General features: G+C 45.2%; 2 protein-coding genes across 2 annotated transcripts; one reads left to right on the forward strand and one right to left on the reverse strand.

The window, feature by feature from the left end:
* Nucleotides 1-20,385: 20,385 nt before the first annotated feature.
* On the forward strand, nucleotides 20,386-24,083 carry LOC123054855 (peroxidase 50). The gene is made up of 4 exons (XM_044478721.1): nucleotides 20,386-20,775; nucleotides 20,864-21,061; nucleotides 22,193-22,358; nucleotides 23,432-24,083. Exons 1-4 carry the CDS (start codon nucleotides 20,560-20,562, stop codon nucleotides 23,836-23,838), a joined length of 987 nt encoding a protein of 328 aa, XP_044334656.1. The 5' UTR covers nucleotides 20,386-20,559; the 3' UTR covers nucleotides 23,839-24,083.
* Nucleotides 24,084-24,486: 403 nt separating this feature from the next.
* On the reverse strand, nucleotides 24,487-26,951 carry LOC123054856 (universal stress protein A-like protein; the record flags this gene model as incomplete). The annotated part of the gene is given in 4 exon segments (XM_044478722.1): nucleotides 24,487-24,780; nucleotides 26,257-26,375; nucleotides 26,536-26,651; nucleotides 26,728-26,951. Coding segments are annotated over 4 exon segments (495 nt in total). The 3' UTR covers nucleotides 24,487-24,701.
* Between the last annotated feature and the right edge of the window lie 371 nt (nucleotides 26,952-27,322).

Below are 27,322 nucleotides of genomic sequence, written 5' to 3' on the forward strand. Positions count from 1 at the left end.
AAGTGTAGGGAGCGTGCGATGATGATCATATCAATCTTGGAACCACTTCCAACACACATCGTCACTTCACCCTTAACTAGTCTCTGTTCATTCCGCAACTCCTGTTTCGAGTTACTACTCTTAGTAACTGAACCAGTATCAAATACTGAGGGGTTGCTACGAACATTAGTAAAATACACATCAATAATCTGTATATCAAATATACCTTTGTTCACTTTGCCATCCTTCTTATCCGCCAAATACTTGGGGCAGTTCCGCTTCCAGTGACCAGTCCCTTTGCAGTAGAAGCACTTAGTCTCAGGCTTAGGACCAGACTTGGGCTTCTTCACTTGAGCAGCAACTTGCTTGCCGTTCTTCTTGAAGTTCCCCTTCTTCCCTTTGCCGTTTTATTGAAACTAGTGGTCTCGTCAACCATCAACACTTGATGTTTTTCTTGATTTCTACCTTCGTCGATTTTAGCATCACGAAGAGCTTGGGAATTGTTTCCATTATCCCTTGCATATTATAGTTTGTCACGAAGTTCTACTAACTTAGTGATGGTGACTAGAGAATTCTACCAATCACTATCTTATCTGGAAGATTAACTCCCACTTGATTCAAGCGATTGTAGTACCCAGACAATCTGAGCACATGCTTACTGCTTGAGCTATTCTCCTCCATCTTTTAGTTATAGAACTTGTTGGAGACTTCATATCTCTCAACTCGGGTATTTGCTTGAAATATTAACTTCAACTCCTGGAACATCTCATATGGTCCATGACGTTCAAAACGTCTTTGAAGTCCCGATTCTAAGTCGTTAAGCATGGTGCACTAAACTATCAAGTTGTCATCATATTGAGCTAGCCAAACGTTCATAACGTCTGCATTTGCTGCTGCAATAGGTCTGTCACCTAGTGGTGTATCAAGGACATAATTCTTCTATGCAGCAATGAGGATAAACCTCAGATCACAGACCCAGTCCGCATCATTGCTACTATCATCTTTCAACTTAGTTTTCTCTAGGAACATACATAAAACATAGGGAAGCAACAACGCGAGCTATTGATCTACAACATAGATATGCTAATACTACCAGGACTAAGTTCATGATAAATTAAAGTTCAATTAATCATATTACTTAAGAACTCCCACTTAGATAGACATCCCTCTAATCCTCTAAGTGATCACGTGATCCAAATCAACTAAACCATGTCCGATCATCACGTGAGATGGAGTAGTTTCAATGGTGAACATCACAATGTTGATCATATCTACTATATGATTCACGCTCGACCTTTCGGTCTCAGTGTTCCGAGGCCATATTTGTTATATGCTAGGCTCATCAAGTTTAACCTGAGTATTCCGCGTGTGCAACTGTTTTGCACCCGTTGTATTTGAACATAGAGCCTATCACACCCGATCATCACGTGGTGTCTCAGCACGAAGAACTTTCGCAATTGTGCATACTCAGGAAGAACACTTATAACTTGATAATTTAGTGAGAGATCATCTTATAAAGCTACCGCCGAACTAAGCAAAATAAAATGTATAAAAGATAAACATCACATGCAATCATAATATGTGACATGATATGGCCATCATCATCTTGTGCCTTTGATCTCCATCTCCAAAGCATCGTCATGATCTCCATCGTCACCGGCATGACACCATGATCTCCATCATCTTGATCTATATCAATGTGTCGTCACATGGTCGTCTCGCCAACTATTGCTCTTGCAACTATTGCTATCGCATAGCGATAAAGTAAAGCAATTATTTGGCACTTGCATCTTATGCAACAAAGAGACAACCATAAGGCTTCTGCCAATTGCCGATAACTTCAACAAAACATGATCATCTCATACAACAAAATATAGCATCATGTCTTGACCATATCACATCACAACATGCCCTGCAAAAAAAAGTTAGACGTCCTCTACTTTGTTGTTGCAAGTTTTACGTGGCTGCTATGGGCTGAGAAAGAACCATTCTTACCTACGCATCAAAACCACAACGATAGTTTGTCAAGTTGGTGCTGTTTTAACCTTCGCAAGGATCGGGCGTAGCCACACTCAGTTCAACTAAAGTTGGAGAAACTGACACCCGCTAGTCACCTGTGTGCATAGCACGGCGGTAAAACCAGTCTCGCGTAAGCGTACGCGTAAGTCGGTCCGGGCCGCTTCATCCAACAATACCACCGAACCGAAGTGTGACATGCTGGTAAGCAGTATGGCTTATATCGCCCACAACTCACTTGTGTTCTACTCGTGCATATTACATCAACGCATAAAACCTGACTCGGATGCCACTGTTGGGGAACGTAGTAATTTCAAAAAAATTCCTACGCACACGCAAGATCGTGGTGATGCATAGCAACGAGAGGGGAGAGTGTTGTCCACGTACCCTCGTAGACCGAAAGCGGAAGCGTTAGCACAACGCGGTTGATGTAGTCGTACGTCTTCGTGATCCGACCGATCAAGTACCGAACTCACGCCACCTCCGAGTTCAGCACACGTTCAACTCGATGACGTCCCTCGAACTCCGATCCAGCCGAGCTTTGAGGGAGAGTTCCGTCAGCACGACGGCGTGGTGACGATGATGATGTTCTACCGATGCAGGGCTTCGCCTAAGCACCGCTACGATATGACCGAGGTGGATTATGGTGGAGGGGGCACCGCACACGGCTAAGAGATCCAAGGGATCAATTTTTGTGTCTCCAAGGGGTGCCAACCTCCCCGTATATAAAGGAGTGGAGGAGGGGGGAGGGCCGGCCCTCTCTATGGCGCCCCCTAGGAGGAGTCCTACTCCCACCGGGAGTAGGATTCCCCCCTTCCAAGTAGTAGGAGTAGGAGTCAAGGAAAGGGGAGAGAGAAGAGAAGGAAGGAGGGGGCGCAGCCCCTCCCCCTAGTCCAACTCGGACTAGGCCTTGGGGGGCGCCCAGCCTCTCTTCTCTCTTTCCCCTAAAGCCCAATAAGGCCCATATACTCCCCGGCGAATTCCCGTAACTCTACGGTACTCCGAAAAATACCCGAATCACTCGGAACCTTTCCGATGTCCGAATATAGTCATCCAATATATCGATCTTTACGTCTCGACCATTTCGAGACTCCTCGTCATGTCCCAAATCTCATCCGGGACTCCGAACTACCTTCGGTACATCACAACACATAAACTCATAATGTAACCGTCATCGAACTTTAAGCGTGCGGACCCTACGGGTTCGAGAACAATGTAGACATGACCGAGATACGTCTCCAGTCAATAACCAATAACGAAACCTGGATGCTCATATTGGCTCCCACATATTGTACGAAGATCTTTATCGGTCAAACCGCATAACAACATACGTTGTTCCCTTTGTCATCGGTATGTTACTTGCCCGAGATTTGATCGTCGGTATCTCAATACCTAGTTCAATCTCGTTACCGGCAAGTCTCTTTACTCGTTCCGTAATACATCATCCCGCAACTAACTCATTAGTTACAATGCTTGCAAGGCTTATAGTGATGTGCATTACTGAGTGGGCCTAGAGATACCTCTCCGACAATCGGAGTGACAAATCCTAATCTCGAAATACGCCAACCCAACAAGTACCTTTGGAGACACTTGTAGAGCACCTTTATAATCACCCAGTTACGTTGTGACGTTTGGTAGCACACAAAGTGTTCCTCCGGTAGACGGGAGTTGCATAATCTCATAGTCATAGGAACATGTATAAGTCATAAAGAAAGCAATAGCAGAATACTAAACGATCAAGTGCTAAGCTAACGGAATGGGTCAAGTCAATCACATCATTCTCCTAATGATGTGATCCCGTTAATCAAATGACAACTCATGTCTATGGCTAGGAAACATAACCATCTTTGATCAGCGAGCTAGTCAAGTAGAGGCATACTAGTGACACTCTGTTTGTCTATGTACTCACACATGTATTATGTTTCCGGTTAATACAATTCTAGCATGAATAATAAACATTTATCATGATATAAGGAAATATAAATAACAACTTTATTATTGCCTCTAGGGCATATTGAAGGAAATATGCCCTAGAGGCAATAATAAAGTTGTTATTTATATTTCCTTATATCATGATAAATGTTTATTATTCATGCTAGAATTGTATTAACCGGAAACTTAGTACATGTGTGAATACATAGACAAACAGAGCGTCACTAGTATGCCTCTACTTGACTAGCTCGTTGAAACCAAGATGATCAAGTTTCCTAGCCATAGACATGAGTTGTCATTTGATTAACGGGATCACATCATTAGAGAATGATGTGATTGACTTGACCCATTCCGTTAGCTTAGCACTTGATCGTTTAGTTTGTTGCTATTGCTTTCTTCATGACTTATACATGTTCCTGTGACTATGAGATTATGCAACTCCCGAATACCGGAGGAACACTTAGTGTGCTATCAAACGTCACAACGTAACTGGGTGATTATAAGGATGCTCTACAGGTGTCTCCGATGGTGTTTGTTGAGTTGGCATAGATCGAGATTAGGATTTGTCACTCCGGTTGTCGGAGAGGTATCTCCGGGCCTTCTCGGTAATGCACATCACTATAAGCCTTGCAAGCAATGTGAATAATGAGTTAGTTATGGGATGATGCATTACGGAACGAGTAAAGAGACTTGCTGGTAACGAGATTGAACTAGGTATTGAGATACCGACGATCGAATCTCGGGCAAGTAACATACCGATGACAAAGGGAACAACGTATGTTGTTATGCGGTTTGACCGATAAAGATCTTCGTAGAATATGTAGGAACCAATATGAGCATCCATGTTCCGCTGTTGGTTATTGATCGGAGATGAGTCTCGGTCTTGTCTACATAGTTCTCGAACCCGTAGGGTCCGCACGCTTAACGTTCGATGACGATCGGTATTATGAGTTTATGTGTTTTGATGTACTGAAGGTTGTTCGGAGTCCCGGATGTGATTGCGGACATGACGAGGACTCTTGAAATGGTCGAGACATAAAGATTGATATGTTGGACGACTATATTCGGACACCGGAAGTGTTCCGGAGAAGTTTCGGATAAAACCGGAGTGCCAGAGGGTTATCGGAACCCCCGGGGAACTAATGCGCCTCGATGGGCCTTAGTGGAGAGAGAGAGGGGCGGCCAGGGCAGGCCGCGCGCTCCCTCCCCCTTGAGTCCGAATTGGACTAGGAAGGGGGGCGGAGCCCCCTTTCCTTCTCCCTCTCCCTCTCCTTCCTTCCCCCTCTCTCCCTTTTGGTGGAAACCTACTAGGACTTGGAGTCCTAGTAGGATTCCCCTCTTGGGGGCGCGCCAAGGAGGGTCGGCCGGCCTCCCCCCTTGCTCCTTTATATACGGGGGCAGGGGGCACCCCAAGACACACAAGTTGATTGTTTAGCCGTGTGCGGTGCCCCCTCCACAGATTTCCACCTCGGTCATATCGTTGTAGTGCTTAGGAGAAGCCCTGCGTCGGTAACTTCATCATCACCGTCATCACGCCGTCGTGCTAACAAAACTCTCCCTCGACCTCAGCTGGATCTAGAGTTCGTGGGACGTCACAGAGCTGAACGTGTGCAGATCGCGGAGGTGCCGTACTTTCAGTGCTAGGATCGGTCGGATCGTGAAGACGTACGCCTACATCAACCGTGTTGTCATAACGCTTCCGCTTTTGGTCTACGAGGGTACGTGGACGTCACTCTCCCCTCTCGTTGCTATGCATCAGCTAGATGGATCTTGCGTGTGCGTAGGAATTTTTTTGAAATTACTGTGTTCCCCAACAGTAACATTACCGTCAGCGTCAGTCTTCTTCTTGAAGATCCATTTATTCTCTATGGCTTGCCGATCATCGGGCAAGTCAACCAAAGTCTACACTTTGTTCTCATACATGGATCCCACCTCAGATTTCATAGCTTCAAGCCATTTCGCGGAATCTGGGCTCATCATCGCTTCCTCATAGTTCGTAAGTTCTTCATGGTCAAGTAACATGACCTCCAGAACAGGATTACCGTACCACTCTGGTGCGGATCTTACTCTGGTTGACCTACGAGGTTCGGTAGTAACTTGATCTGAAGTTACATGATCATTATCATTAGCTTCCTCACTAATTGGTGTAGGAGTCACAGGAACTGATTTTTGTGATGAACTACTTTCAAATAAGGGAGCAGGTACAGTTACCTCATCAAGTTCTACTTTCCTCCCACTCACTTCTTTCGAGAGAAACTCCTTCTCTAGAAAGGATCCATTCTTAGCAACGAATGTCTTGCCTTCGGATCTATGATAGAAGGTGTACCTAACATTCTCCTTTGGGTATCCTATGAAGACACATTTCTCCGATTTAGGTTCGAGCTTATCAGGTTGAAGGTTTTTCACATAAGCATCGCAGCCCCAAACTTTAAGAAACAACAACTTGGGTTTCTTGCCAAACCACAGTTCATAAGGTGTCGTCTCAACGGATTTAGATAGCGTCCTGTTTAACGTGAATGCAGCTGTCTCTAAAGCATAACCCCAAAACGATAGCGGTAAATCAGTAAACGACGTTCGGACACACCATTATGCTGTGGTGTTCCGGGTGGTGTGAGTTGCAAAACTATTTCACATTGTTTCAAATGAAGACCAAACTCGTAACTCAAATATTCTCCTCCACGATCAGATCGTAGAAACTTTATTTTCTTGTTACGATGATTTTCCACTTCACTCTGAAATTCTTTGAACTTTTCAAATGTTTCAGACTTATGTTTCATTAAGTAGATATACCCATATCTGCTCAAATCATCTGTGAAGGTCGGAAAATAATGATACCCGCCGCGAGCCTCAATATTCATTGGACCACATACATCAGTATATATGATTTCCAACAAATCCGTTGCTCGCTCCATTGTTCCGGAGAACGGAGTTTTAGTCATCTTGCCCATAAGGCATGGTTTGCAAGTACCAAGTGATTCCAAAAGTCCATTAGAATGGAGTTTCTTCATGCGCTTTACACCAATATGACCTAAACGGCAGTGCCACAAATAAGTTGCACTATCATTATCAACTCTGCATCTTTTGGCTTCAATATTATGAATATGTGTGTCACTACTATCGAGATTCAACAAAAATAGACCACTCTTCAAGGGTGCATGACCATAGAAGATAGTACTCATATAAATAGAACAACCAATATTCTCAGATTTAAATGAATAACCATCTCGCATCAAACAAAATCCATATATAATGTTCATGCTTAACGCTGGCACCAAATAACAATTATTCAGGTCTAAAACTAATCCCGAAGGTAGATGTAGAGGTAGCGTGCCGACGGCGATCACATCGACTTCGGAACCATTTCCCACGCGCATCATCACCTCGTCCTTAGCCAATCTTCGCTTAATCCGTAGTCCCTGTTCCGAGTTGCAAATATTAGCAACAGAACTAGTATCAAATACCTAGGTACTACTGCGAGCATTAGTAAGGTACACATCAATAACATGTATATCACATATACCTTTGTTCACTTTGCCATCCTTCTTATCCGCCAAATACTTGGGGCAGTTCGCTTCCAGTGACTAGTCCCTTTGCAGTAGAAGCACTCAGTCTTAGGCTTAGGTCCAGACTGGGGCTTCTTCACTTGAGTAGCAACTTGCTTGCTATTCTTCTTGAAGTTCCCCTTCTTCCCTTTACCCTTTTTCTTGAAACTGGTGGTCTTGTTGACCATCAACACTTGATGCTCCTTCTTAATTTCTACCTCCGCAGCCTTTAGCATCACGAAGAGCTCGGGAATTGTCCTATCCATCCCTTGCATATTATAGTTCATCCCGAAGCTCTTGTAGCTTGGTGGCAGTGATTGAAGAACTCTGTAAATGACACTATCAACTGGAATATTAACTCCTAGCCGAGTCAAGTGATTATGATACCCAGACATTTTGAGTATATGCTCACTGACAGAACTATTCTCCTCCATTTTGCAGCTGAAGAACTTATTGGAGACTTCATATCTCTCAATTCGGACATTTGCTTGAAATATTAACTTCAACTCCTGGAACATCTCATATGCTCCATGACGTTCAAAACATCGTTGAAGTCCCGGTTCTAAGCCGTAAAGCATGACACACTGAACTATCGAGTAGTCATCAGCTTTGCTCTGCCAGACATTCACAACGTCCGGCGTTGCTCCTGCAGCGGGTCTTGCACCTGATACGTCTCCAACGTATCTATAATTTTTGATTGTTCCATGCTATTATATATTCTGTTTTGGATGTTTAATGGGCTTTATTATACACTTTTATATTATTTTTGGGACTAACCTACTAACCGGAGGCCCAACCCAAATTGCTGTTTTTTTGCCTATTTCAGTGTTTCGCAGAAAAGGAATATCAAACGGAATCCAAACGGAATGAACCTTCGGGAGAGTTATTTTTGGAACAAACGTGATCCAGAGGACTTGGAGTGGACGTCAAGAAACATACGAGGAGGCCACGAGGCAGGGAGGCGCGCCTGCCCCCCTAGGCGCGCCCCCACCCTCATGGGCCCCTCGTTGCTCCACCGGCCTACTTCTTCCTCCTATATATACCTACATACCCCGAAACCATCGAGGAGCACCACGAAAACCTATTTCCACCGCCGCAACCTTCTGTACCCGTGAGATCCCATCTTGGGGCCTTTTCCGGCACTCCGCAGGAGGGGGCATCGATCACGGAGGGCTTCTACATCAACACCATAGCCTCTCCGATGATGTGTGAGTAGTTTACCTCAGACCTTCGGGTCCATAGTTATTAGCTAGATGGCTTCTTCTCTCTCTTTGGATCTCAATACAAAGTTCTCCTCGATTCTCTTGGAGATCTATTCGATGTAACTCTTTTTGTGGTGTGTTTGTGGAGATCCGATGAATTGTGGGTTTATGATCAAGATTATCTATGAACAATATTTGAATCTCCTCTTAATTCTTTTATGTATGATTTGTTATCTTTGCAAGTCTCTTCGAATTATCAGTTTGGTTTGGCCTGCTAGATTGATCTTTCTTGCAATGGGAGAAGTGCTTAGCTTTGGGTTCAATCATGCGGTGCTCGATCCCAGTGACAGTAGGAGAACCGACACGTATTGTATTGTTGCCATCGAGGATAAAAATATGGGGTTTATATCAGATTGCTTGAGTTTATCCCTCTACATCATGTCATCTTGCCTAATGCGTTACTCTGTTCTTATGAACTTAATACTCTAGATGCATGCTGGATAGCGGTCGATGTGTGGAGTAATAGTAGTAGATGCAGGCAGGAGTCAGTCTACTTGTCGCGGACGTGATGCCTATATACATGATCATGCCTAGATATTCTCATAATTATGCTCAATTCTATCAATTGCTCGACAGTAATTTGTTCACCCACCGTAATACTTATGCTATCTTGAGAGAAGCCACTAGTGAAACCTATGGCCCCCCGGGTCTATTCTCTATCATAATAATCTCTCGTTATTTCTATCAACGTTTATTTTGCTTTCTTTACTTTTAGTCTTTATTATAAAAATACCAAAAATATTATCTTATCATCTCTATCAGATCTCGCTTTTGCAAGTGGCCATGAAGGGATTGACAACCCCTTTATCGCATTGGTTGCAAGGTTCTTATTTGTTTGTGTATATACGAGGGACTCGCGCATGGTCTCCTACTGGATTGATACTTTGGTTCTCAAAAACTGAGGGAAATACTTACGCTACTTTGCTGCATCACCCTTTCCTCTTCAAGGGAAAACCAACGCAGTGCTCAAGAGGTAGCAAGAAGGATTTCTGGCGCCATTGCCGGGGAGTCTACGCACAAGTCAAGACATACCAAGTGCCCATCACAAACTCTTATCCCTCGCATTACATTATTTGCCATTTGCCTCTTGTTTTCCTCTCCCCCACTTCACCCTTGCCGTTTTATTCGCCCTCTTTTTTCGTTCGCCTTTTTCTTTCGCTTGCTTCTTGTTTGCCTGTGTGTTGGATTGCTTGCTTGTCACGATGGCTCAAGATAATACTAAATTGTGTGACTTTGCCAATACCAACAACAATGATTTTCTTAGCACTCCGATTGCTCCTCTTACCGATGCTGAATCTTGTGAAATTAATGCTGCTTTGCTGAATCTTGTCATGAAAGATCAATTCGCCGGCCTTCCTAGTGAAGATGCCGCTACCCATCTAATTAGCTTTGTTCATTTGTGCGATATGCAAAAGAAGAAAGATGTAGACAATGATATTGTTAAATTGAAGCTATTTCCGTTTTCGCTTAGAGATCGTGCTAAAACTTGGTTTTCGTCTTGGCCTAAAAATAGTATTGATTCATGGAAAAAGTGCAAAGATGCTTTTATCTCTAAATATTTTCCTCCCGCTAAGATCATCTCTCTTAGAAACGATATTATGAATTTTAAGCAACTTGATCATGAACATGTTGCACAAGCTTGGGAGAGGATGAAATTAATGATACGTAATTGCCCTACACATGGTGTGAATTTATGGATGATCATACAAATTTCTTATGCCGGATTGAATTTTGCTTCTAGAAATCTTTTAGACTCAGCCGCGGGAGGCAATTTTATGGAAATCACTTTAGGAGAAGCTACTAAACTCCTAGATAATATTATGGTTATTATTCTTAATGGCACACTAAAATATCTACTAGAAAAAAGGTTCATGCGATTGAAGAAATTAATGTTTTGAGTGAAAAGATGGATGAACTTATGAAATTGTTTGCTAATAAGAGTGTTTCTTCTTATCCTAATGATATGCCTTTGTCTACTTTGATTGAGAATAATAATGAATCTATGGATGTGAATTTTGTTGGTAGGAATAATTTTGGTAACAACGCGTATAGAGGAAACTTTAATCCTAAGCCATTCCCTAGTAATTCCTCTAATAATTATGGTAATTCCTACAACAATTCTTATGGAAATTTTAATAAGTTGCCCTCCGATTTTGAGACTAGTGTTAAAGAGTTTATGAATTCGCAAAAGAATTTCAATGCTTTGCTTGAAGAAAAATTACTTAAGGTTGATGAATTGGCTAGGAACGTGGATAGAATTTCTCTTGATGTTGATTGTTTGAAACTTAGATCTATTCCACCTAAGCATGATATCAATGAGTCTCTCAAGGCTATGAGAATTTCCATTGATGAATGCAAAGAAAGAACCGCTAGGATGCGTGCTAAAAAAGATTGCTTTGTGAAAGCGTGTTCTTCTAAATTTCATGATAATAAGGATGATGATCTAAAAGTGATTGATGTGTCCCCTATTAAATCTTTGTTTTGCAATATGAATCTTTATAATGATGGGACTGGAGATGAGTCAACTTTAGTTAGAAGGCGTCCCAATGATTCGGAGTTTTTAGATCTTGATGCAAAAATTGGTAAAAGTGGGATTGAAGAGGTCAAAACTTTACATAGCAATGAACCCACTATTTTGGATTTCAAGGAATTTAATTATGATAATTTATCTTTAATAGATTGTATTTCCTTTTTGCAATCTGTGCTAAATTCTCCTCATGCTTATAGTCAAAATAAGGCTTTTACTAAACATATTGTTGATGCTTTAATGCAATCTTATGAAGAAAAGCTTGAATTGGAAGTTTCTATCCCTAGAAAACTTTATGATGAGTGGGAACCTACTATTAAAATTAAAATTAAAGATCATGAATTCTATGCTTTGTGTGATTTGGGTGCTAGTGTTTCCACGATTCCAAAAACTTTGTGTGATTTGCTAGGTTTCCGTGATTTTGATAATTGTTCTTTAAACTTGCACCTTGCGGATTCCACCATTAAGAAACCTATGGGAAGAATTAACGATGTTCTTATTGTTGCAAATAGGAACTATGTGCCCGTATATTTCATTGTTCTTGATATAGATTGCAATCCTTCGTGTCCTATTATTCTTGGTAGACCTTTCCTTAGAACGATTGGTGCAACTATTGATATGAAGGAAGGGAATATTAGATTCCAATTTCCGTTAAGGAAAGGCATGGAACACTTCCCTAGAAAGAAAATTAAATTACCTTATGAATCTATTATGAGAGCTACTTATGGATTGCATGCCAAAGATGGCAATACCTAGATCTATCCTTGCCTTTATGCCTAGCTAGGGGCGTTAAACGATAGCGCTTGTTGGGAGGCAACCCAATTTTATTTTATTTTCTTGCTTTTTATTTCTGTTTAGTAATAAATCTTTGATCTAGCCTCTGGTTAGATGTGGTATTATGTTTTAATTAGTGTTTGTGCCAAGTAAAACCTATAAGATCTTCTTGGATGATAGTTATTTGATCTTGCTGCAAATTCAAGAAACTTTATGTTCCCGAAAACAATTGTTAAAAATCACCAGAACGTGATAAAATACTGATTCCAATTGCATTAGTTCAATAAAAAATTATCTAGGTAGTCCTATTTTGGTAGATTTTTCGGAGTTCGAGAAGTTTGCGTTTGATACAGATTACTACAGACTGTTCTGTTTTTGACAGATTCTGTTTTTCGTGTGTTGTTTGCTTATTTTGATGAATCTATGGCTAGTAACGGAGCTTATGAACCATAGAGAAGTTGAAATACATTAGGTTTAAGACCAATATAAATAAATAATGATTTCATTACAGTACCTTAAAGTGGTGGTTTGTTTTATTTCGCTAACGGAGCTCATGAGATTTTCTGTTGAGTTTTGTGTTGTGAAGTTTTCAAGTTTTGTGTAAAGATTTGATGGATTATGGAACAAGGAGTGGAAAGAGCCTAATCTTGGGGATGCACAAGGCACCCCAAGGTAAAATTCAAGGACAACCAAAAGCCTAAGCTTGGGGATGCCCCGGAAGGGATCCCCTCTTTCGTCTTCGTCCATCGGTAACTCTACTTGGAGCTATATTTTTATTCACCACATGATATGTGTTTTGCTTGGAGCGTCTTGTATGATTTGAGTCTTTGCTTTTTAGTTTTCCACAATCATCCTTGCTGTACAAACCTTTTGAGAGAGACACACACATGATTCGGAATTTATTAGAATACTCTATGTGCTTCACTTATATCTTTTGAGCTAGATAATTTTTGCTCTAGTGCTTCACTTATATCTTTTAGAGCATGGTGGTGGTTTATTTTATAGAAATTATTGATCTCTCTTTCTTCACTTATATTATTTTTAGAGTGCTATAAAACAGCATGGTAATTTGCTTTGGTTGAAATTTTAGTCCTAAAAGTGATGAGCATCCAAGATAGGTATAATAAAAACGATCATAAAAAGTGCATTGAATACTATGAGAAGTTTGATACTTGATAATTGTTTTGAGATATGAAGATGGTGATATTAGAGTCATGCTAGTTGAGTAGTTGTGAATTTGATAAATACTTGTGTTAAAGTTTGTGATTCCCGTAGCATGCACGTATGGTGAACCGTTATGTGATGAAGTCGGAGCATGATTTATTTATTAATTATCTTCCTTATGAGTGGCGGTCGGGGACGAGCGATGGTCTTTTCCTACCAATCTATCCCCCTAGGAGCATGCGCGTAGTACTTTGTTTCGATAACTAATAGATTTTTGCAATAAGTATATGAGTTCTTTATGACTAATGTTGAGTCCATGGATTATACGCACTCTCACCCTTCCACCATTGCTAGCCTCTCTAATACCGCGCACCTTTCGCCGGTATCATACACCCACCATATATCTTCCTCAAAACAGCCACCATACCTACCTATCATGGCATTTCCATAGCCATTCCGAGATATATTGCCATGCAACTTACCACCGTTCCGTTTATTATGACACGCTCCATCATTGTCATATTGCTTTGCATGATCATGTAGTTGACATCGTATTTGTGGCAAAGCCACTGTTCATTATTTTCATACATGTCACTTTTGATTCATTGCATATCCCGGTACACCGCCGAAGGCATTCACATAGAGTCATATTTTGTTCTAAGTATTGAGTTGTAATTCTTGAGTTGTAAGTAAATAAAAGTGTGATGATCATCATTATTAGAGCATTGTCCCAAGTTAGGAAAGGATGATGGAGACTATGATTCCCCCACAAGTCGGGATGAGACTCCGGACGAAAAAAAAGAGGCCATAAAAAAAAGAGAAAAGGCCCAAACAAAAAAAATGACAGAAAAAGAGAGAAGGGACAATGTTACTATCCTTTTTCCACACTTGTGCTTCAAAGTAGCACCATGATCTTCATGATAGAGAGTCTCCTATGTTGTCACTTTCATATACTAGTGGGAACTTTACATTATAGAACTTGGCTTGTATATTCCAATGATGGGCTTCCTCAAATTGCCCTAGGTCTTCATGAGCAAGCAAGTTGGATGCACACCCACTTAGTTTATTTTGTTGAGCTTTCATACACTTATAGCTCTAGTGCATCCGTTGCATGGCAATCCCTACTCACTCACATTGATATCTATTAATGGGCATCTCCATAGCCCGTTGATACGCCTAGTTGATGTGAGACTATCTTCTCCTTTTTGTCTTCTCCACAACCACCATTCTATTCCACCTATAGTGCTATGTCCATGGCTCACGCTCATGTATTGCGTGAAGATTGAAAAAGTTTGAGAACACCAAAAGTATGAAACAATTGTTTGGCTTCTCATCGGGGTTGTGCATGATTTAAATATTTTGTGTGGTGAAGATAGAGCGTAGCCAGACTATATGATATTGTAGGGATAACTTTCTTTGGCCATGTTATTTTGAGAAGACATGATTGCTTTGATTAGTATGCTTGAAGTATTATTATTTTTATGTCAATATTAAACTTTTATCTTGAATCCTTCGGATCTGAATATTAATGCCAAAATAAAGAGAATTACATTGAGAAATATGCTAGGAAGCATTCCACATCAAAAAATCTGTTTTTATCATTTACCTACTCGAGGACGAGCAGGAATTAAGCTTGGGGATGCTTGATACGTCTCCAACGTATCTATAATTTTTTATTGTTCCATGCTATTATATATTTTGTTTTGGATGTTTAATGGGCTTTATTATACACTTTTATATTATTTTTGGGACTAACCTACTAACCGGAGGCGCAGCCCAAATTGCTGTTTTTTTGCCTATTTCAGTGTTTCGCATAAAAGGAATATCAAACGGAATCCAAACGGAATGAAACCTTCGAGAGAGTTATTTTTGAAACAAACGTGATCCAGAGGACTTGGAGTGGACGTCAATAAACATACGAGGAGGCCACGAGGCAGGGAGGCGCGCCTGCCCCCCTGGGCGCGCCCCCCACCCTCGTGGGCCCCTCGTAGCTCCACCGACCTACTTCTTCCTCCTATATATACCTACGTACCCCGAACCCATCGATAAGCACCACGAAAACCTATTTCCACCGCCGCAACCTTCTGTACCCGTGAGATCCCATCTTGGGGCCTTTTCCGGCGCTCCGCCGGAGGGGGCATCGATCACGGAGGGCTTCTACATCAACACCATAGCCTGTCCGGTGATATGTGAGTAGTTTAGACCTTCGGGTCCATAGTTATTAGCTAGATGGCTTCTTCTGTCTCTTTGGATCTCAATACAAAGTTCTCCTCGATTCTCTTGGAGATCTATTCGATGTAACTCTTTTTGCGGTGTGTTTGTCAAGATCCGATGAATTGTGGGTTTATGATCAAGATTATCTATGAACAATATTTGAATCTCCTCTGAATTCTTTTATGTATGATTTGTTATCTTTGCAAGTCTCTTCGAATTATCAGTTTGGTTTGGCCTGCTAGATTGATCTTTCTTGCAATGGGAGAAGTGCTTAGCTTTGGGTTCAATCATGCGGTGCTCGATCCCAGTGACAGTAGGGGAACCGACACGTATTGTATTGTTGCCATCGAGGATAAAAAGATGGGGCTTATATCACACTGCTTGAGTTTATCCCTCTACATCATGTCATCTTACCTAATGCGTTACTCTGTTCTTATGAACTTAATACTCTAGATGCATGCTGGATAGCGGTCGATGTGTGGAGTAATAGTAGTAGATGCAGGCAGGAGTCGGTCTACTTGTCGCGGACGTGATGCCTATATACATGATCATGCCTAGATATTCTCATAACTATGCTCAATTCTATAAATTGCGCCAAGGGGGAGGAATCCTCCTCCTGGTAGGAGTAGGACTCCCCCCTTTCCTAGTCCTACTAGGAGAAGAAGGAAGGAGGGGGCGCCGCCCCTCCCCCTAGTCCAATTCGGACTAGGCCCATGGGGGGCGCGCGACCAGCCCTTGGCAGCCCCTCTCTCTCTCCCCTAGGCCCAACAAGTCCCATTACTTCTCTGGTGGTTCCGATAACCCTTCCGGCACTCCGATATTTATCCGGTGACCCTCAGAACTCATCGAATGTCCGAATAACATTGTACAATATATCATTCTTTATGTCTTGACCATTTCGAGACTCCTCGTCATGTCCGTGATCACATCCGGGACTTCGAACTACCTTCGGTACATCAAAACACATAAACTCATAATACCGATCGTCATCGAACGTTAAGCGTGCGGACCCTACGGGTTCGAGAAATATGTAGACATGACTGAGACTCATCTCCGGTCAATAACAAATAGCGGGACCTGGATGCTCATATTGGCTCCCACATATTCTACGAAGATCTTTATCGGTCAAACCGCATAACAACATACGTTGTTCCCTTTGTCATCGGTATGTTACTTGCTCGAGATTCGATCGTCGGTATCTCAATACCTAGTTCAATCTCGTTACCGGCAAGTCTCTTTACTCGTTCCGTAATGCATCATCCCGTTACTAACTCATTAGTCACATTGCTTACAAGGTTTATAGTGATGTGCATTACTGAGATGGCCTAGAGCTACCTCTCCGACAAACGGAGTGACAAATCCTAATCTCGATCTATGCCAACTCAACAAGCACCATCGGAGACACCTGTAGAGCATATTTATAGTCACCCATTTACGTTGTGACGTTTAATAGCACACTAAGTGTTCTTCCGGTATTCGGGAGTTGCATAATCTCATAGTCATAGGAACATGTATAAGTCATGAAGAAAGCAATAGCAACAAACTAAACGATCATCGTGCTAAGCTAACAGATGGGTGTTGTCAATCACATCATTCTCTAATGATGTGATCCCGTTCATCAAATGACAACTCATGTCTATGGCTAGGAAACTTAACCATCTTTGATTAACGAGCTAGTCAAGTAGAGGCATACTAGTGACACTCTGTTTGTCTATGTATTCACACATACTAAGTTTTCGGTTAATACAATTCTAGCATGAATAATAAACATTTATCATGATATAAAGAAATATAAATAACAACTTTATTATTGCCTCTAGGGCATATTTCCTTCATGTTACGCATAGGGATGTGTGGTGGACTCTCGGCCATTTCGACGGCAACCACAACCATCCCCTCATCAAAAAGCCGTCCCTAGTAAAATTTCTGACATCACATCGAAACATCCCCGAGGAGGAAAATGACTTCTTAAGAATTATACACGGGTACAACATCGAGACTGCAAGGTAGATGTAGGTGATTGCATGGTTCTACGCGTGTACTCAAGATGTACCCTACACGACACAAGATATTTCCAATGAGCGAGCTAAATTTCACATGTAGAACCGCCACATAGATGTGGGAAGCAATATTGCATACTTCTAGGAGATGAGGACCAAGGATTCCTATTTCTAATGGAGAATCAATATTGATGACGAGGGTAAGGTGGAGAACTTGTTTTGGACAGATGACGCGTCACGCATGGCCTATGCAAAGTACAGTGTCTATGTGTCATTTGACACTACATACGTGGCAAACATGCAATAAGATGTCATGTGGGCCATTAATCGGCATTAAATAACCATGGACAATACATCTAGTTTGGTTGTGGCTTCATTTGCAATGAACCGATAGAGAACTTTGTGTTGTTGTTTAACATGTTTCTGCATGTAATGGGTAGTGTTGACCAAAAATAGCATCACTTATCAATACTTTATAATGAAGGCTGCCATGGACGAGGTGTTCATGAACATAAAACACAGAAATTGCCGTTAACATATTACTCCTGTAAAGGATGCTGGAGTACCAGCCTTCTAGGGGCCTCGCCGCGCAAGAGTGCCCTCCACGCCGTCTGCGGCTGACACGCTCTGCGCCATCCGATCTACTCGTGCACCTCGCATCCGCCTAGTTTTCTCGGGGGTTCATGACGCCTGGGCCGCGGGTGCGACTAGGGCCACCTTCCTGTGTTGTTTTCGATCGCGCCCACGTGCATCGTCTCGCGCGTTGCCCCGCACGCGACGTGTGTACCCGGGCTAGGCTGTCAGCGTCATGCACCCCCCCCCCCCCAGCCCCACCCCATATTACATATTAAGAAAAGCAAATCCTTTTGGTGACCGGCCAATCGAAAAACTATCGACCCCATGGCTCCTTTGTGCCAAAGCCAGGTGTCCAAATCCGACCGCTCAGACCTTTCACTTCTCCTTGGCCAAAATTCCGTGTCCGGCTTATAAACCCGACCGAAGAAAGTAATATGCATATTTTTTTTCCAAACATTCTGCGCACTTAATATGACGCCCTCGCAAATGCCTGCTGGTGCTCAAGAGAATTGAATGAGATGCTTAAGCAGAAACCACTTAACTGCTCAAACTGCTACCGTTCAGATAAAAAGGAAGGAAGTGAACACCGCACAGTTCGACAGATATCAGAAAACCCTCCGCAAAATAGATGAAAATGAGGGGCGACGCCGAGGACCAAGGAACGCTGGTCCTTTCTCAAAAGAGAAAAAAAATGAAGAAGCAAGGAGCGCTGGTCCTGCTCCACACAGACACAGGTCATGGATGGCCTCATGGGTTACCACCAGCTGCCGCGAGACGATTCCAGCAGAAATGTCCAAAGATCCCTCGTATTCTGCCGGGTGAAATAAACAAAGCCTTTCCGCTCTGCTTTCCCGTTGCGACAAACCGAGGAAGCAGATGGATGCGTCTGCCGAAAACGGCGCGTCCAATGCGCTTCAGAAGAGGCGCTCGGTTTTACATCACTAATCTAATCTACACCGTCAAGTTGCATCTCCCTGGTTAGTGCATTTGCCTCTCCAGACTAATCATCAGTCAGTCTTAGTGCCGTTCCCCCAAGAAAACCTGCTACGCTCTGCGCCACTAGCATTGCACGTTGGGGTTCTGAAATGCTCCAGAGATGTTTGTTTGTTTTCTGCGCGCTCCAAGGTACGGTTTGATGGTAAACTAATGCGAGTAGTGGGTTAGTGTAACTGCCGTGTGCCCCAGGGTTAGTTTCAAGGAGTACATTATTTTAGACAATGAAAGTTAGGTTTACTGCGAAGGCATACGACCATGGCCACGGCTGACAAAGATGACACAGGAAAAAAGATACTTCTATAGCTTAGGTATTAGGGTTCAACACAAAAGTTCATGCAGAGCTACTCCCTCCGTTCGGAATTACTCGTTCAAAAATGAATGTATCTAGATATATTTTAGTTGTAGATACATTCATTTTTGTGACAAGTAATTTCGAATGGAGGGAGTACATTTGATTTCTTCTCTTCGGATTAAGTCTCAACGGCGCACAACCGCACTGCATCACTGCATGTTGGTCACTGATGATCTTGGCCTGCTACCTAGCTTAGGGTAGGTAAAGCGGCCGCGTTTCTATGCAGCATGTCCGTGAATCTTGTTTTTCTCTGGCGCCGGGACGTGCGCCTTGGGTACCGGCCGGACGGGACAGAGGGGAAGGGAGGCGGCCTGGCTAGTCTACCATGCCCATGGGCGCCATGGGTGCTGGCCGCAAGCTGGACGCAACGAGGCAGCGGCATGTGAGGATGCTTTGGATGGTAGCTGGCCACTGAATCTGCGCGCAAGCAAGCGGACTAGCGCCAGAGATGAGCTGAGCCTGAGCGCCACACTGTAGACATGGTGCATGCAGCCACACGAGGCCATCCTTTTTTGGCCTTTTGTTCTCCGATGAAGCCCCTTTTAGTCGCTCCGGCACGCACACGGCACAGCGAATAATTATAGCGGTTCGTGCTCAAGTGTGTTTTGTTGCTCGATAAAGCTCCCCTTACTCTATCACTCGCAAAGCAAGTACTCCTAGCTCGGCGTATAATCACTACTTAGCAAGCAGTGATTATGGTTGTTTGTGCTCTACTAGCACTAACAAGTGAAATGGATCCCCCGCTGCAAAATTGAAGAAAGAAATCAACGAAAAACGTAATAAATAAATCCACAAGTGCTCATCGATCAGCTCTGCACCGGAGGCTATTCGGACTAAAAAAGTGTTTCAGTTCATCGATAATCGGAAAAGGAAAAAGATACTCCTGCGTCCCATCCATCCGCGCCGAGATTGTAAACGGCTGGAGTCCACGACCGTCTCGGTTCCCCTCATGTTCCCGTTCACATCGCACGGCTCCTTTTTCCCGTCATCTCCGCCGCGCACCAACGGAACCAACCCTTCCCCGGTCCTATATATCCTCGCGAATGCCCCCGCACTTCCCTCCTCGCTCCCGCGCCCCCACGCAAGCGCACACTCGCACTCTCTAGGCGCGCAGCCGGTACAAATCGTGCGTACCGGCGTCAGTCACGCACGGTGCCTTTCGCCCACACGCGCGCGCGTCCACGCCGAGCTGAGCTGAGCTGAGCAGGGGCCTGTTCGACCGGCAATGGCGGGAGCCCTCTCGTGCGCCGGCCTGCTGGCGGTGGTCGCGCTCGCGTGCGTCCTCGACGCCGCGACCGCGCAGCTGCGGCAGAACTACTACGCCAGCAGCTGCCCCAGCGCCGAGTCCACCGTGCGCTCCGTCATCTCGCAGCACGTGCAGCAGAGCTTCGCCGTCGCGCCCGGCACCCTCCGCCTCTTCTTCCACGACTGCTTCGTCCGCGTAAGCCGCTCGTCTCTTCCCTTCTTGCTCCGCCGTGCTGGCATTGCTGCTCGCCGTGCCCTGACCGTGACTCTGTTGCTGTGCGCAGGGGTGCGACGCGTCGGTGATGCTGATGGCGGCGAACGGGGACGACGAGAGCCACAGCGGCGCGGACGCCACGCTGTCGCCCGACGCCGTGGAGGCCATCAACAAGGCCAAGGCCGCCGTCGAGGCGCTCCCCGGGTGCGCCGGCAAGGTCTCCTGCGCCGACATCCTCGCCATGGCCGCGCGCGACGTCGTCTCCCTGGTACGTATCCCTTTACCACTTCAGCCATCGTACCGCCGTGTAAACAAGGGCCGTGCCGCGCTATCCCGTGACACCGGGGTAGCCGGGCGTAGGGAGCTAGAGCGGGACGCATGCGCCCCTGTCAGTCGAGCCAGGCTCGCACGGACCCCAGGACTCCGAAATGCGCAAGTCCTGGTTGGCTCAGGCAGTCAGGCTCGTCTCCTCTCACTCTCTCCTCCGTGACCCCAGCCGGGCGGGCCACGGTCCGGCCTTGCCGTGTGCGCGCAACCCTTTTGCTGAGCGCGCCCAGCCCCACCAGGCCGGGCGGGGCCGCGGTGACACTGTTCGACCAGCTCGCCCGTCAGTTACTTTTTAGATAGGCACCGCGCCATGCTGCTATGCTGCATCTATAGGCTAGGGTAGCCATGGTCCAGCCCCGCTGCCGGCCGGTGATCCGCGCCCATGGCCGGGCCTTGCATTGCAGAGTCAGAGAGATGCGGCAGGGTGGCTCGATCGCTTCCGGTCTCTCGGTCCCTCCCGAAGCGCGAAAAGGCGGTGCCTACGGAGGACACGTGATGCGTGTCGGGCGCGGCCGGATGCCCGGCCGGGTCGCGTCGCGACGCACGCATGCGCCGCGCGGTTCCGGGGCGAGTACCGGGGCACGCACAGCCAGCGTACTTCTTTAGCCTCCGGCCTCTGCTCTGGGCCTCCGGCGCTTTCAGCGACAGGGACGTGACCTGAAATGAGATTCGAGGAGATCGATGGGAAGCTAGTCGGGTTCTGCGCAACCCCGGGTCACTGTAGGCTCGGTGTCGTCTGTATGTTGCCCGTGAGGCCGTGACGGGTGCCTGTGTCTGTGAGGACGCTGCCTGCGACTGCAAGGCGTGCCCCCGCCCAGCAGGCAGCCAAAGTTTCCATTCCGTAGAGTCGTAGGCCACTGACATGCATGACTAGGTATGGACAATTTAGCCTACATACGATACGATACGAGTGCTCCTCGGAGCACCAGGAGAAAATATCCCAGCAGGCCCCTTCCCTGCTGAAACTCTGTCATGGACCGATGGACGGCTCCCGCTAAATCGTAAGGATTACCATGGGAATGCAATACAAATCGCTGCTGACAAGTTCATTTTGCTGCTGTTGTTATTGTAGACTGGCGGGCCGAGCTACGGCGTGGAGCTGGGCCGGCTGGACGGCAGGTCGTTCAGCAAGTCCATCGTGAAGCACGTCCTCCCGGGCCCCGGCTTCGACCTCAACCAGCTCAACGCGCTCTTCGCCAGCAACGGCCTCACCCAGTTCGACATGATCGCGCTCTCCGGTACACCACTGCTTTCCCTCCCTTCCTTCCGTCGTCACCACACCTCCTCGCATTCGCATGCACAGTGATTAAAGATTCCTCGTTAGCGTTTGCACCGTATTATTGTATTCAACATTCAGTAAGCAGTAGGTTGATCGCAGCGCAAGCATCTTTCTTTGGCCCTGTGCGCACTTCACGTGACACATCCTGCTGCTTGGAGCAGAGGACAAAGCGGCTCACTGTTCCACACTGCACTGCATTTCCCTCTTATTTTTCGATGAAAAGAGCCTCCCACATTTGTTTTGTTTGCTTCGAAAGTAGAAAAACACTGACACGGTGATAAAACAGAGGTAATTTCTTTCCCTCGAGGGGAAATGGAGGCCTCTTTTGCACAGTAACAGGCCCGGAATCTACTTTCGTTGGAAACACATAGAAAGTCATGTGCTGTTTCCTGACATAGTACTACTAGCAAGTAGACAAAGGAGCCCGTTTGTGTGTTTGCTAACGCTTGTTTTTTGTTTGATTCCACATTGGGAGGATGATAAACTATCTCAGTCACAGTGCACGGGCACACAAGACACTTTGTCTGAATGTTCTTGGTTTCGTGTGAGATCCTATGCTTTGCTTTTACATAACCGGAACGCTTGGATTCGGGGCCAAAGAAGGCCCACCCTATGATGACACGAAATAGAAACAAAGTACTGATAGCAGCAACTTTTGACTAAACTGGCCAATTTGGCCCATGCAAAGTTCAAAGGACTGTGCAGGCAGGACCACGGGAGCGCAACTGTTTTGCATAAAATCTTTCGTCCTTTGAACTGACAAAGTCCACTAGCACTTGCATCCGATCCTGAATTTGCACTTGCGTGTGCTAGCCTACTTGTTTAGCTATATTTTCGTTAATTTGGCAAAATAATATCTTTCTCATTGCTAAAAGTAATTCATCCGTTTCAGTCGACTGAGACTTAGCAAAACCGTAAAACTGAAGAACTGTTTTCTCAAGGAAAAAAAGCAAAAAATTCATCCGTTTGTCATTTTTTTAATCAAAGTTTGAATCTGTTTCGTGCCTTGATTGTGTTACATATATGCCACAGGTGCGCACACGATCGGGGTGACGCACTGCGACAAGTTCGTGCGGCGGATCTACACGTTCAAGCAGCGGCTGCGGTACAACCCGCCGATGAACCTCGACTTTTTGCGGTCGCTGCGCAAGGTGTGCCCCATGAACTACCCGCCCACGGCGTTCGCCATGCTGGACGTGACCACGCCCAAGACCTTCGACAACGCCTACTTCGACAACCTCCGGTACCAGAAGGGCCTGCTCGCCTCCGACCAGGTGCTCTTCACCGACCGCCGCTCCCGCCCCACCGTCAACCTCTTCGCCGCCAACTCCTCCGCCTTCTTCGACGCCTTCGTCGCCGCCATGGCCAAGCTCGGCCGGATCGGGGTCAAGACCGGCTCCGGCGGCGAGGTGCGCCGGGTCTGCACCGCCGTCAACTAGCTACCGTTCGGTGCGGTCGTGTGTGTGTTAGCCTTGGGCCCGTAGCTAGGTTGGTGAATCATTACATGTGATGCAGCGCAGATGCAGGGTGTTTTTGCTTGTGTGTGTGCGTTAGTGTGCTCATACGCTACGTTTTGTGGTGGGATTGTGTTAGCCATTCTTTGATGGGGATGTGGTATGGAATGGATTATTAGTCACATGGTAATTACGCTGAAACAAATGCAAGCACTCTGCTGGATGTGAAAGTGGTGTTCGTTTGGGTCGCAACATGCCTGTCTTTGGGGTTCCAGGTTCAGTGATCGCTTGGAACATAGATAGCTCATGTCAATCAGTTTATCTCCACAGCAGCAGAAATTCGTAGCAATCACAGACCTCCCATTGTATCCCCCTTACGGACTGATCGAACAACCAGGTGACCAGTAGAGCTCCAAGCTGCAAGGCAGATACAAGGTGCCCATGGCTGTGTGCATCGCCCGATGCAAAGGCAGGGGTTATCCTCCTTTTCGAAGAAAAAAAAAAGATGCAAGGTGCCCAAAAAGTCTGTTCGCAAGGCATCGAAGAAGAACAAAGCACGCAGGTTAGAATCGACGAAACCCCCGTCGACTGTCACATGCTCAATTTTCCCTTGTTGCTGCTAAGATAATCCCGTGAATCTTCAACTTCAGTTCCAATAATCAACCACTCAGTTTGCCTCTTGGCATTATTCGTTCATGTACAAGACTGAATATATAGTTGTTTTCAAATTGGCAAAGTATGTTTATTCATATGCAAGTATGCAACTAGATGCTGTGACAAACAACATGTAGATACACATCTCAAGGGTTCTTCACACGATGTCCATGAATACAGTAGATAGCGGAGTTTCATTCTTTCTTCTTCACAACAAGAACCGGGCACTTCGCGTGGTGGCTACAGTAGTTGCTCACACTGCCAAGGAAAAACCTGCAGTAGCAATATCAGCAATCACATTAGTTGGAGAAGAAGGAACTTTGACCAACTCGACGCTGGACCATCCTGTCAAATGTGTCTCAGATGGTGCAGTGTGATGACTGATGAGTACTTGATTCTTCACTAAGTTAGCAATATTGGCACAGTACTGTGGCTCTCATCATGTCCTTGTTAGGTGGTTAAGTACAATATAGTTTTCTTTTTAAACAAGGAAGTAAGATAGTTTAAGTTCTGCATGTTGCGAACAATCTACCTCAATTTAATTGTAAAAGCTACACAAAGTATGAATAAGGATAGTACACCAAGAACAACATGGCAAGTACAATAACTCAGGTGATATGTTTTGTTTTTCAAAAAGGAGGGATTTCCCCCCAATTTAGGTGATATGTATGTAATCACTTAAGACACCAAAAAGATGAATCAGGCGATAACCAAGTATTTAGCTTGCACAAATGCTAGAGAGCTTAGAGCTGAATTCGACATGTGAGATAAAACAACACATGTCGTACGTAACAAAAAACTTTGTTGTTGTTTGGGCAGTTTTCATTGTGAGATGTGCAATTCATCTCAAATCATGCAGGTCATCTGAATGAGGCATATCTTACCTTGCACAGCAACAGCGCTATGGTGCTTAGAGCTGAGTTCGACACATATTAAGGCTTAACAACAGATGCCGTACATAACAAAAAACAGTAGTTCTAGATGTGTTTCTAGGTTTCATGTCAAGTTGTTTTCGCTGTGAGGTGTGCAATTCCTCTCCAAGTCATGTTTTTCCCCGGAAAACTTACACAAGTCATTTGAATGAGGTATGTCTTACATGAGCATACTTATCTTCACAATCACATTTGTTTTGTTGAATAAACCTGGCAAATGATTTCTTTGTCTTACCCAAAACGATTTCATCTTTTCAAACCTCACTGGACGGAGTAGCATGTAACTTCTCTGAATATTCGTTGTCACTCATCAGAAATCACAAATCAGTACTTGGTGTCACTTGAATGAGGTATGTCCTACATAAGCATGCTATCTTCACAACCACATTTCTTTTGTTGACCAAACCTGGCAAGTGGTTTCTCTGGCTTACCCAAAACTATTTCATGTTTTACTAATTCATTCATTACTGCTTTAGATTCTCACATGTAACTTCTCTGAATATTCATTTTCACTCATCATCAGAAATCACCAATCGGCGCTTATCAGACTGCTACCCATCTATGCACAGATAAATGAAAGGTAGTTCTTGACAATAATTATTTATCCATCTCCAATTCAGGTGTAAGTCACATATGGCAAGCAGATAAGAAGAACAGCATCACAAATTAGCATCGACAGGAAATACATTTCACTACAAAATCGAAGAAAGGGGACCGCATTGACTAATTGATTTACTCCTACACAGCACTAGGGAGTGGCACATTTCGGGAACCCAAGAGAAAATCCCGAGGAGCAGAAAAGGATTATGATTGGTACCTTTGTACAGGCCCACGGCTGTGGCTTCCCAGGATGAGCAGATCAACATTCAACTTCTCCGCAGCTTCGCATATGGTTTCCTTGGGATCACCCACCTCGATGACGGTCTCTGCATCAACCTACACACACAACCAATTAACCAGAGAGACATAGCCGGTCAACTAATCCGGGAAACCAAGATCCAGTTCTGCCCCCAAATTACTAATTCTCAGAGCCATTTTCGCGCCCATTGAACAGATCGAGGAAGTAATTAACCAAGTTAGCAAGGGATTCACATACCCCGTGCTCGGCGCAGATGGCCTTGGCCTTGTCGACGAGCGCCTGGGCGAGCTGCCGCTGGTGCTCGGTCACCGACCTGATGAGCTCCGGCGACGCCACCGACGGGCCAACTGCTCCTTCAGTAGAAGCCAGCAATACGATTTAGCTAGTACTACAAGTAACTGGATGGACGGGGAGAGGCGCGGTGCTTACGCGGGGAGCCGACGGGGAGGTAGCTGAGAGGGGAGAAGGGCTGGACGGTGAAGAGGATGAGGCGGCGGGGCGCGAGGTTGCGCAGGGCCCACTCGAGCGCGTAGTGGCTGCACTCGCTCTCGTCGATGGCCACCATCATCTTCTGCTCCGGCGGCGGCGGCGGCGGCGCCTGCGCGGCCATGGTCGGCTGCTGGCGAGACGGGATGGACGATGGATCGAGACGACTGTCCAACTGTCTACGAGGAACGAGCTTCGGCTGGTTGCTTCTGCTTCTGTCTGTCTGAAGTACTAGTACAAAAGGTCCACGCCGTCGCCGCGTCGCGTCGGCTGAAGGCGACCTTCTTCTTTCCGTTTTCTAGACCTCTCCCGTTGTTTTGATTGAGCCCACGGATAGCACACGGTTTAGTTTTCCTTTTCTTTGAACAGTATAAGTAGCAGGGTCCAGAAGGACCAGATCTCCATTGGATAAGCATGAGCATACATCTTAACAGGACCCACCATAAAAAAGGAAATTGCAATCTGTACCTTGCATATCGGTCCTTGTAACAAGCTTCAACCCAGGCCGAAAGGCTGGCCACGTCACCACACTTGGCGG

The sequence above is a fragment of the Triticum aestivum genome, chromosome 2D (assembly GCF_018294505.1).
Source record: "Triticum aestivum cultivar Chinese Spring chromosome 2D, IWGSC CS RefSeq v2.1, whole genome shotgun sequence".
NCBI classification, from domain to species: Eukaryota; Viridiplantae; Streptophyta; class Magnoliopsida; order Poales; family Poaceae; genus Triticum; species Triticum aestivum.